The 11,484-nt window shown below is 39.8% G+C and overlaps 1 protein-coding gene across 1 annotated transcript; it reads right to left on the bottom strand.

Moving 5' to 3' along the window:
* Positions 1-6,355: 6,355 nt before the first annotated feature.
* LOC144325115 (olfactory receptor 14A16-like) lies at positions 6,356-10,185 on the bottom strand. The gene is made up of 2 exons (XM_077917230.1): positions 9,265-10,185; positions 6,356-7,684 (listed from the first exon to the last, which is right to left on the bottom strand). Exons 1-2 carry the CDS (start codon positions 9,301-9,303, stop codon positions 6,707-6,709), a joined length of 1,017 nt encoding a protein of 338 aa, XP_077773356.1. The 5' UTR covers positions 9,304-10,185; the 3' UTR covers positions 6,356-6,706.
* Positions 10,186-11,484: the final 1,299 nt, after the last annotated feature.

The following is an 11,484-nucleotide window of genomic DNA, read 5'->3' as shown; positions in this document are numbered from 1 at the left end:
TTATCAGACTCCCAGGAGGTAATGCAAACTTTGTTTGTTACCCGATAACTCTTAGGTCAACTCCCTCCCCCCCCCCATCAATAGTCTGTCCAAAGGTGAATTGAATTGATGTGAGTGGGCCTGGTCAATTTAAAGAGCTTAAGTTCAATGGTATCCTGTGTGACATTTGTTCTCAAGGCTGTTGAAGAGTAAATATTTGCCCTTTCAGAACAGGGGCTGAAACTCCAGACTGGAATCTTATTCATTAATGAAAGTCAGAAAAGAAATGTTTAGTGGAGCTAGAGATTTTCAGACCAGCTGTCTTCTGATGACAGAAATCCTACTATTTTTATTTTGTTCCCATCCCACACTGATGTTTCACTGTGTTTTATATTATGTTGGAAGTCACCCAGAGTGGCTGGGGCAACCCAGTTAAATGGGCGGGGCAGAATTTCATTAGAACTTTCTTTTTCTGGCTCTCACTTTCCATCAAATTATTATTCCAATGATGCATTGAAGGGTCTTGATTACATTAGAGGGGAAAATGAAAGCGCTTTGGGCTAATCACGTAATGAAGAAACAGTGAACCCTTTATTGTTATTTTAGACAACATCTGAATGTGTCACAACAGACACTGCTTTAGATTGATATGCTTTCTTCCTTGTTGAGGAGGCCCTTCCTGGCCATGGGCAGGAATTTACTACAGAAATTTCTTTTATATTTAGCTAAAGTCAGCAATGATTCCCTGCAGCACTGAGCAAATGTAATATAGTTCAACTTCCTGTTTACATAGAAATGAACAAATCTGCCAATTTCAGTTTCTCTCTCTGTATTTCACCACTTGATTACATTCAGCTCCTAAGGTGTGAGAATCACATGTGGCACTCCTGCTAAATAGCTAGCTGGGTATCTGCTTCTTCACACCTCTGCTCTGAGACACACCTCCAACTGCTGAGACGAGCAGTTGGAGCATCTGCACACCCTGCCTCCTCCAGCACATTTAAACCCCCTCTTCTAATGTGGTATGTGGAAGTAACCGGAAACTCCCCCTGTGTACATTTCCACCTGCTCCTCTTGTTTTAAACCCCTCCTTATCCTTGGAGACAGGGAGAGGAGCCGAGGAGATTCGAACAGCCCAAGTCAGTGTCTTCCACCTCTATGTTTTTCTGTCTCTGCCTGCCTAGCCTCTTCCTCTTCTCCCTGCCTCACAAGTGGCACAGAACCCCACAAATCACTGGTCCCTCCCCCTGGATATTTCTCCTGTGCCTCTGCCTCATCTACCCACCCTTTGGACTCTTACCTGCCCCTCCTTTCCCAATGAGCAGCAGCAACTCACCTGCTTGGTGATTATGTGAGTATCTCCACTGAATCACACTGCACCATAGCATCTTCTACTTCGATTAACCGTAGGCTAGTTTTAAGAGCGTTCATAAATGCTCAGAACGAATCATACAGGTTTTATATTCTAAAAGCCTACACAGAAAAAAGCAAGCAAGCAAAACTGGGATTCCATTAAATTCATCAAGTAAAGTATGCCCAAGGCAGCAATACAATAAAATTACAACTACAGTGGTACCTCAGGTTACAGACTCCGCTAACCGAGAAATAGTACCTCGGGTTAAGAACTTTGCTTCAAGATTAGAACAGAAATTGTGGGACGGCAGCGGGAGGCCCCTTGAAATGCTAAAGTGGTACCTCAGGTTAAGAACAGTTTCAGGTTAAGGACGGACCTCCGGAACAAATTAAGTTCTTAACCCGAGGTACCACTGTAATTTTCCTTTGCTCTGGATGATCAAAAGGTGGTGGAAATGGCAAAGGAAAAACTGACGGAATACTTTAAGGATAACTGGGGTAAAGGAACGAAAGAAGGTACAGTCTGGGATGCCAGCAAGGCGGTTATAAGAGGTTTTTTTATCCAACAGAATGCAATAAAAAACAGGAATAGAGAAAGAAACAAAGAGGAAATTCTAAGACAAATAATGATAAACGAACGAAAACTAGTTCAGAAACCTAACTGTACAGAAACAAAGGAAAGAATAAAAATTCTCCAAACCCAGTTTGCCACAATAATAAATAGGGAGGTGGAATGGAACATAAAAAGACTTAAACAAAGGAACTTTGAACATGCCAACAAACCAGGCAAATGGCTTGCCTGGCAAATAAAAAAAAGGAAAGAACAAGGGACAGTTAATAAATTAATAGTAGAGGGGGAAGAAAGATCAGACCCTAAAGAAATAAGGAGTGAGTTTATAAGCTTCTACAGTAACTTATACAATGACCAAGATAAGATAGGACAAAGGAAGATAGAAAGATTCCTGAGAGAAAAAGAGGGACAAAAAATCCCACAGGAGGGAAAACAAAGATTGAATATACCTATTGAAAATAAGGAAATAGAGGAGATAATTAAAAATCTGAAGAGGGGAAAAGCCCCAGGCCCGGACGGGTTCACAGTAGGCTATTATAAGGAAATGAAATCAGTCTTAGTGGAACCCTTGAAAAAGACAATGAACATAATATTAAAAAAAGGGGAAATCCCGGAAACCTGGAAAGAGGCGTTTATCACATTCCTACCCAAACAAGACTCGGACCTAACCCAAGTCAGAAATTTTAGACCAATCTCATTGCTGAATGTAGATTATAAGATATATGCAGGAATCCTGGCCAAAAGATTAAAAGACGTATTGGCAGATGTTATTCATAAGGATCAGGCGGGATTTCTGCCAGGTCGGCAGATGAGAGATAATATAAGACACATTGTGGATATGCTGGAATTTCTATCTATTAGGTTTAACAAACAAGTCACAATGATGTTCATCGACGCCGAAAAGGCGTTTGACAATGTGGTATGGAACTTTATGTTGAGAAACCTGGAACACATGGGTGTAGGCAGTGATTTTTACAATGGGGTGAAAGCAATATACACGGAACAGAAAGCCAAGCTGATTGTAAATGGAACAATAACGGAAGAGATTGAGATAAGGAAGGGAACAAGGCAGGGATGCCCTCTCTCTCCGTTACTATTTATAACAGTGTTAGAAACCCTTCTAAATTCTATAAGGAAAAATGGAAATATAAAAGGGGTGACTCTAGGCCAGAACGTATATAAAACTAAGGCTTTCGCGGACGACGTAGTAGTGATGACGGAAGAGCCATTAACATCAATAGGAGAGATAATGAGAGAGATAGAAGCATTTGGAAAGGTGGCTGGTTTTAAATTAAATAAGACGAAAACAAAGATGATATATAAAAATGTGGATCCAAAGACAACAGAATTAATTCAACAGCAATGGCAGATAGGGAAGGTAAAGAAAGTCAAGTATCTAGGTATCTGGATAACATCTAAAAATATGGATCTTTACAAAAATAACTACGAGCCGGTATGGAGGGAAATAAGGAAAGACTTGGAGAAATGGGGACGCCTGAAACTATCTTTATGGGGAAGAATAAATATGATAAAGATGAATGTTTTACCAAGACTGATGTTTCTGTTTCAGTCCATACCTATAATAAAAGGAAGTAAGACTATAAAAGAATGGCAAAGAGTAGTTTCGAGGTTTATATGGCAGGGCAAAAAGCCAAGAATCCAATTCAAATTGCTTACAGATGTAAAAGAAAGGGGGGGGTTTGCGCTGCCAGATCTTATGTTGTACTATGAGGCGACATGTCTAAGCTGGCTAAAAGACTGGGTCAACTTAGAGAATACGGAATTACTTGATCTGGAGGGTTTCGATAACCAACTTGGCTGGCATGCTTATATGTGGAAAAATGAAACGAAAAAGCACAGGGGATTTAGAAATCATATCTTTAGAGGACCGATAATAGAAGTGTGGGAGAGATATAAAAATATATTAGAACCGAAAACACCCCATTGGTTAGCACCACTCGAAATAATAAACAGGAAAACCATCAATATGGGAGGTAACCGGGCAACATACAACCAACTAGTAACTAAAGTGGATGGGAAATGGAGAATTAAACCCTACGAGATGATTAGAGAATATGTATACGATTGGTTTAGTCACCAACAGATCAACCAGATGTTTAGCAGAGATATCAGAGAAAGAGGGTATGCAGACAATGACTCAAAATTCCAGACGGAAATAATAAATAGTAAGGTGAAAAATATATCTAAAGCATATAGGATGCTGTTAGACTGGAACTTGGGAAATGAGGAGGTGAAATCAGTGATGATCTGCTGGGCAAAAGACGTAGGCCACAGTATACAATACGAGGACTGGGAAAGACTATGGAAAGAGGGATTGAATTTCACAGCGTGTACGACGATAAAAGAAAACGTTATGAAAATGTTTTATAGGTGGCATCTGACACCTGTAAAACTCTCAAAAATGTATAAGGTTAGCAAAAAGTGCTGGAGATGTAAAGATGCAGAGGGCACGTTCTACCACATGTGGTGGGAGTGCGGAAAGGTAAAACAGTTCTGGGAAAAGATATACACAGAACTGAAAAAAATATTAAAGTACACGTTTAGGAAAAAACCAGAAATTTTCCTATTAGGACTATTACAACGAGAGATAAGGAAGGAGGATTGCAAAATGATATACTATGCGACTACGGCAGCAAGGAATTTAATAGCCCAAAAATGGAAACAGGAGGAAACCCCAACAGTAGAGGAGTGGAGATGCAAACTAACAGAATATGCAGAGTTAGACAAATTAACGGGAAAGATCAGATATATAAAAGACCAAGTGTTTATCAGGGATTGGGAAAAATATGTAAATTATCTGGAAAATATCAGTGATGGGCAAATAACGCTAAGGGGGTTTAGAGTACTGTGACAGACTAAGGTTATTGTATAAGGAAAATAGAGATCAATAATGGATATAATGACAATATAAAGGATGAAACGTGCGACCTTACCTACTGACTCCGTATGATTCGCGGTCAGGCTGAAGGAAGTCCCAAAAGAAAGAAATATGTTATGAAAAAATTACGGAAATAAGAAGTTTGTGTGTTTTCTTTTTTTTATTTCTGTTTGTTGCGATTGAGAATTTTTTGTATTTTCTTTACATGTTTGTGTTTTGTTGATGATTCGTGTGCATGTTGTATTTATGGAATAAAAATAAAAAGGAAAAAAAAAAAAAAAATTTCCTTTGCTCTCAGAGGGGGAAAGGAAGCAAGGAAGATAGACATAACTTAGTGGTTTTGCTAAATGAAGGAGGGCCTGGGATAGTTAACAAGGAGAAAGAGAAAGACTTCAGCAGAGAGTTCCATTTTGAAGATCTTAATACATCAAACAGTGCAAGCAGGAGGTAAAGAGAGAATGGAAAGGAGGAAGTGCTATATGTTATGATGGGTGGGAGATAAAGGAGCAGAGGGAAAGATGGGGAACTGTTGCCAGTTCTGTGCAGAATTCAGTGATTCTGAGCATTATGGCAAGAGATACAGCAAAAAAATCTGTAATGTCTTCCTGAAGCTGTATGAGCACACAGTAAGTCCCAACAAAGCAAGGGAAAAGAAAGAGGAGTGCCAAAGAGAGACGATCTCTGAGGGGGAAGGGAAATTAACATAGGAAAGGGACATGCCACACATCCTGTTCCACTCATATTTGAGTCCACAGTTTTTGCATAAGAAAGAAAGTGGGAGAAGCAACAAGTCTTGCTACCTCTCCATGAGGATTCTTCATAGGAAAAGCACTCTTTTTGCTAAGGCAACAATTGCCAGCTTTTATGTCCAAGCTGAGGCTAAATGATTTTTAAAAAAGAAGAAAAAGATTAAATAGCCTTTCTTCTTGATAGCTATGGGGTATTAAAAGGTTTTGAAATTGTGCAAGCCTTGAAATGCTGGTTCTAAGTATCTGAGAAATGCATTTTCTAACATGGATCTTCTTCCTGCTGTCCATGGGGTGGCGATGGGGAGACTAGCATATGTTTTTGGCCTCCCTTTAGGGTCCCTCAGACTTTCAAATTCCTTGGCTAGTTTCTATAGGGTTAGGTGAAGCTGAAGAAGAGGCCTTTTCATTAACACAATATATCAATATTTCCTGGTTGAACACTTTATTTAGCCACGTATTTTACAATTCATAAAGGAAGGATAGCAAAGATTGATAAAAAGGTCAACAGCAATGAGTGGATTTAGTAAGAGGTGCAGGCGATGATCAAATATAGAATTTGATGGAATGTGTCCTCAGTTTAAAAAAGGAGATTCCTTCTTGCCTTTCCTGGTTAAAACAGATATTCCCTTTTCTGGTATGGTTTACCAATTCTACAGCAAAAATTGGACTTGGTGGGTTGTTTGTAGCTCCTTTGCCAGAATCTTTGCAACTTTGTGAATCCAGAAAAACCACTTCTCATGGGCCTATCTCCATCAACTCACATGAGTCTAAAGACAAGTACACCCACTCAATGATGCACAGATCTTGCAGGTGAAAATCTGCTTTATTAGGCCAATATGGACCCACATCTGCAAAGGCATGCATATAATCAAGCTGAAAAATATAGTTCTGACTTACCATGGATCTGACACAATGCAGCAGAACAAACAGAAAACAGTGTGAGAAAGTAAGTACAAAATAAGCAAACTGACAAAAATGTCTCCACTCTTTAATATAGAGCACAGGAAAACAAATATAGAAATTGTTGTTAGTTAGAAAGTGTGTTCTTCAAAGGATTACATTTGGTATTCAAATAGTGATTTATGTATAATAAATGTTTAGAAATTATTTACAGTTTTTTTGATGGAAATATAAAGGTAATCCATGTTCTGGCCATTAGAAATTGGGGGAGAATTGGTGGAAGAGATTTGCATTCAACTTCCATAATGCTGTTTTCAATTCCTTATTCCTAATGCTATAGATTAATGGGTTCATAACTGGTGGAAACATGCAATAGAACATAGAAGCAACAATATCCAAAAGCTCTGTGTCACTTGATGATAGTGACACAGAGCTTTGCTTCAGATAAACAAATGAACCGCTAACAAAATATAAAGATATTACAATAAGATGTGGCAAGCAAGTTGAGAAGGCTTTTTCTTTTCCCTGGGCAGAAGGAATTTTTAGAACTGCACTGAAGATTTTAACGTATGAATAAACTATTACAGCAAGGTAGATAAAGGCCAGAGAGTCACCAACACAAATAATCCAAAATACGATGAGATATGAGTCAGAGCAAGAAATTTTGAATAACTGTGGAATTTCACAGAAAAACTGACTGATGTCATTAGAACAGAACTCAATTGTGAATGTACTGCCAGTATATACTGTGGAATAGATAAGCCCAGTAATCCATGCACTGATTGCCATTTTGACACATGCTTTTCTGTTCATCACAGTCTCATAGTGCAGAGGATTGCAGATAGCAAAGTAGCGGTCATATGCCATGATGCCAAGGAGGAAAAAATGAGATACAGTGAAGAACATAAAGTAGAAAACCTGGCATATGCATCCATTGTATGAAATGGTCTTGGTGTTCATCAGGGAATTTGCCAAGGATTTGGGAACTGAGACAGATATGGAGCCAAGGTCTTGGAATGCCAGATTGGCTAGAAAGAAGTACATGGGTTTGTGAAGCTGAGCACTGTGAGAGATGACTGTGATGATTATGAGGTTTTCAGTGACAGCGATCACATATATGATCAAAAATATAATGAACTGAAATGTCTTCAGTTCCTGAGTATCAGAGAATCCATGCAGAAGGAATTCCACCACTCTAGATGACTGGTTGAACATTGTGTGGCTGTGTAGTCCCTGCAAAGAGATGGCACAACCATTTTAGAGAGGAGGAGGAGGAGGAGAATGTTTTGACACATGTTCCCCAATGTGATCAAGTAGGTTGACTTAGGTCACCAATAAACCATTGCTTGTTTAATAAATAATTTTTGTTTCTTCAGTTAACAAAATGTATAGTCTGTTAAAAATGTAAAATCTCTAAGTGTTTGATATAGAATATTGTATTCCCTCCTGGAAAAAACCCCCAGATAACACAACAAAAATTAAAAACTAGTAGACGTAATAAAATTATTCCACATGTAGGTTAACTTGTCAACAGAAAGAATGTTTTAGGAAACATTTTAAACAGTCCAACGAGAGATTCTATTTGATGTTCAAAGGCAAGGAGTTATAAATATTGGTGCTACCCTGAATATTTCCTCCCTGATTAAGAACAAAGTTCACATGGCACTGGTGCAACTACAAATTGGCACAGGCTTGGAGCTATAGAGTATGAATGTGTGAGGCCAAGCAAGTCTTCAGATAAACTAACCCCAATCTATTTAGGGCTTTATATGTTAACAGTAACTCCTTAAACTTGGCAGCTGGTACACTTATTTGAGCAAAGGTGCAATGTCCCCACATAATCTCACTGTTGTTAACAATGATGCTGCAGCATATTGTCCTAACTGTAGTTTTTGTACCAGACACAAGGAAAACCTCACATAGTATTCATTGGTGTAATACAGTATTGGAGTCACCATTGCTTTCTCTCTCCCTGTTCACAGAAGTGGATGAAATTTGCAGGCATACTAGCCCCTCCAGAAAAATATATATACCCCAAATTACAAGAAAATAAGTCAGGATCTTTTGTGATGGGCAGCTTTGTGTTAGTTTTTGTGTTGGATAGTTAGTTTGTTTGCTTGCTTGCTTTTAATGAAGTGTCTATTTATTTTTAGGCAGAAGTGGATTTTATTCTGAGCAAGGTGACTCTGAAGCCACTATTTCTGCCAAATTTCAGAAGGATAGTATTTTTTGGAAAACGGTTAGAAAATAGGCTACATGAGAGAGGCACTGCTTGGTAAGAAACCTTCCAGATTTCAGACAAATAGATCCAGGAAACTTTGTGCTAAGTACCTTTCAATTTGCTGGGGATGAGAGATCTAAAAGGGAATTACAGTACTGGAGTATCATTGCCTCAACAACTGTGGCTAAGCTATCCCAGTGCAAGCAGCTATTATGATATCAGCCAAAACTGAAAAAAGTCATTTGAATCATCCCACAGCAACTATGCACAAGAAAGGGGTAATGGCAGACTTTGGGCGCAATCTCTGTATGTCTTTCCCCATGTCAGGTTTCCAGCATGCATAAACAAAGAGGGACAGACTGACTCATTCTCTTCAATGTCCTAGGGGAATAAGGAAGTGCAGAAAATAATATTCTCTTTATTGAATGAAATGGTACCATTCTTGGTTACATGGTGACTTTTCTGCACATCTAAACTTTGCAGACTTTGGACTAGAGAATCCATAAATATGTTTCACTTGGAATAAAACTTGCTTTTTATTAATAAGGTCACCAGTAAACAGACTGAAATGTATACCATGAGATTGACTTACTGAGCTGTTTACAGGTAGATCTTGGGTAATTTCCTGCATGTTTACATGTTTCTTTTTCGTGCCTGATTGTGACCTGTGTTTTCTTTCTGGGTAGCCGCTGTGATTCGCCTTTTCATCTGTGTATCATATCCTTTTCTCTCCATAGCTGTTTGAGAGGCTCTCTCTCTTACTTTTCTCTGTACTGGCGGAAGGAAAAAGGAGATGCTGCAGTGAATTTTATCCATATTTATTTCCATCACTCCCAGGAGTCTAATCAGACTCATGGGTATGTGGTATGTTTGTACAGTGGTACCTCAGGTTAAGTACTTAATTCATTCTGGAGGTCCATACTTAACCTGAAACTGTTCTTAACCTGAAGCACCACTTTAGCTAATGGGGCCTCCTGCCGCTGGAGCATGATTTCTGTTCTCATCCTGAAGCAAAGTTCTTAACCTGAAGCACTATTTCTGGGTTAGCAGAGTTTGTAACCTGAAGCGTATGTGACCTGAAGCGTATGTAACCTGAGGTACCACTGTATGTGTTTTACTGTTTACATGTAAAAACATTCCATGGAGTACCAGATGATATAAATTCAAGCAATAATCACAATGTGACATGGGGTTTCCCTCTTTCTTGTTCCTTTGCCATTGACAGTCTTGGGCTTGCCCCTGAATAATGTGAAAAAAAATGCCATCGAGGTAACTGCTTTTCAGAATCATCCCTACAACAAGAGTGTTTGTTATGTCCATAGAGGCTATTAAAAGAGGAAATTTGGCTCATATGAAATAAAAACACCTGTTTTTTCTTCCACTGACACCCCTCATCCAACAAATTTGGGAAGCCTTTGAAGTAATTCAAAATCCTGACAATCTTGTTCATAGTGAAGCAAATGTGTGATGGATGCAATAGACCAGGCATGGCCAAACTTGGCCCTCCAGATGATTTGGGACCACAACTCCCATCATCCCTAGCTAACAGGACCAGTGGTCAGGGATGATGGGAATTGTAGTCCCAAAATATCTGGAGGGCCAAGTTTGGCCATGCCTGCATAGGCCCCACAAGCCTTGGTTCCATTTCAGAACTGTGAATTAATAACATATCTTAATATCTCAACATCTGAGTTCCCTCTATCTTGTTCCTTTTTTTTTTTTTACTGTGTGTATTAAGATCCCAGGTGCCCTTCCCAGCATGGACATCCATGCAGCATCCAGCCAATCCATTTTACATCCCAAATGTGGCATGCACTTTTGACCATATGACTCTTCTATGCCCTTAAGCTCTTGTGTAGTAACTTTCTGCCACACAGAACTGCATGGGAAGCTTTCATGAATATGCTGGGCTCATGGTCGCAGAAGTTTATTTTACTCATATGAGGGGCAGGGAGGCATTGCATGGCCCTTGTGTAGAGCTATAACATCCTCACAGCCTGTCCCTACCCAGCCAAGAAAAGGAATCATTTTGCAGAATATTCTCCTGCTAGGACCAAGATGGAGAAAATAAGAAAATTGAGTCAGAAAGCAGAGATTCTGGGCTGTTTTCCCTTCCCTTACTAAAGGAAGAAGATGGTTTTCTTGAATGCTTCCGGACGTATAAAATTACTATATGGTTAGAAAATGTTCAGACCAGGAAAAAATGGTTTTGCAGAGCCTTCATCCTCAAGTGCTATCTGTTTCCATGGAGGGAGGGGTTTTTGTGTGTTACAAGAACATTGTCCCTGAAATCTTATTCCATACAATCCAGTCCTGCCCTTTCAATCTATAGCCTGACATGAGGCAATGAGTAGAACTGACCTACTCTCAGGGGCTGGTAGCACTCCAAAGAGTGTGGGGTGGAGGCAGGGACCAGGACAGATACCCAGGAGAGGTGATTTGTGGGGTTTGACACCACCTGCAAGGCAAGAGCCAGGAGAGGACGGAGAGTCAGGGCAGCCTGAGATGGAGGAAAGTGTGCCAGATGTAGCAGAAGAAGAGGCTGTTGAGCCAACAGATGGGTCAGTAGACTCCCCACCTTCCCCCATTCTGCTGTCTCCTAGAACCAGGAAGGTCTTGAAGCAGCGACTTCCATGCAAGAGAAATCTCAGGTTGCAGGCACGTAACCCATCAGAACAGGGTATGTAGGCTGGCAGTGGAGGATGGAGTCTCCCTGTTGCTGCAACTATTCCACAGGGCCTGGACCTGTGGACATCTGCCTTGAGGCTAGAAGTGTGTATGAGTGTGTATCTGGAGCAATGTCGAAGCTACT

Source organism: Podarcis muralis, chromosome 13 (genome assembly GCF_964188315.1).
Source record: "Podarcis muralis chromosome 13, rPodMur119.hap1.1, whole genome shotgun sequence".
NCBI lineage: Eukaryota > Metazoa > Chordata > Lepidosauria > Squamata > Lacertidae > Podarcis > Podarcis muralis.
The sequence above is the reverse complement of the archived record's forward strand: the minus strand, read 5'-3'. Positions and strand labels throughout refer to the sequence as shown.

Bases quoted from the DNA above. Each gene is read 5' to 3' on its own strand.
- LOC144325115 (XM_077917230.1), bottom strand. From the start codon at position 9,303: ATGCAGGAAATTACCCAAGATCTACCTGTAAACAGCTCA. The intron at 7,685-9,264 runs GTAAGTCAATCT...ATCTCTTTGCAG, and splicing joins ATCTACCTGTAAACAGCTCA to GGACTACACAGCCACACAAT.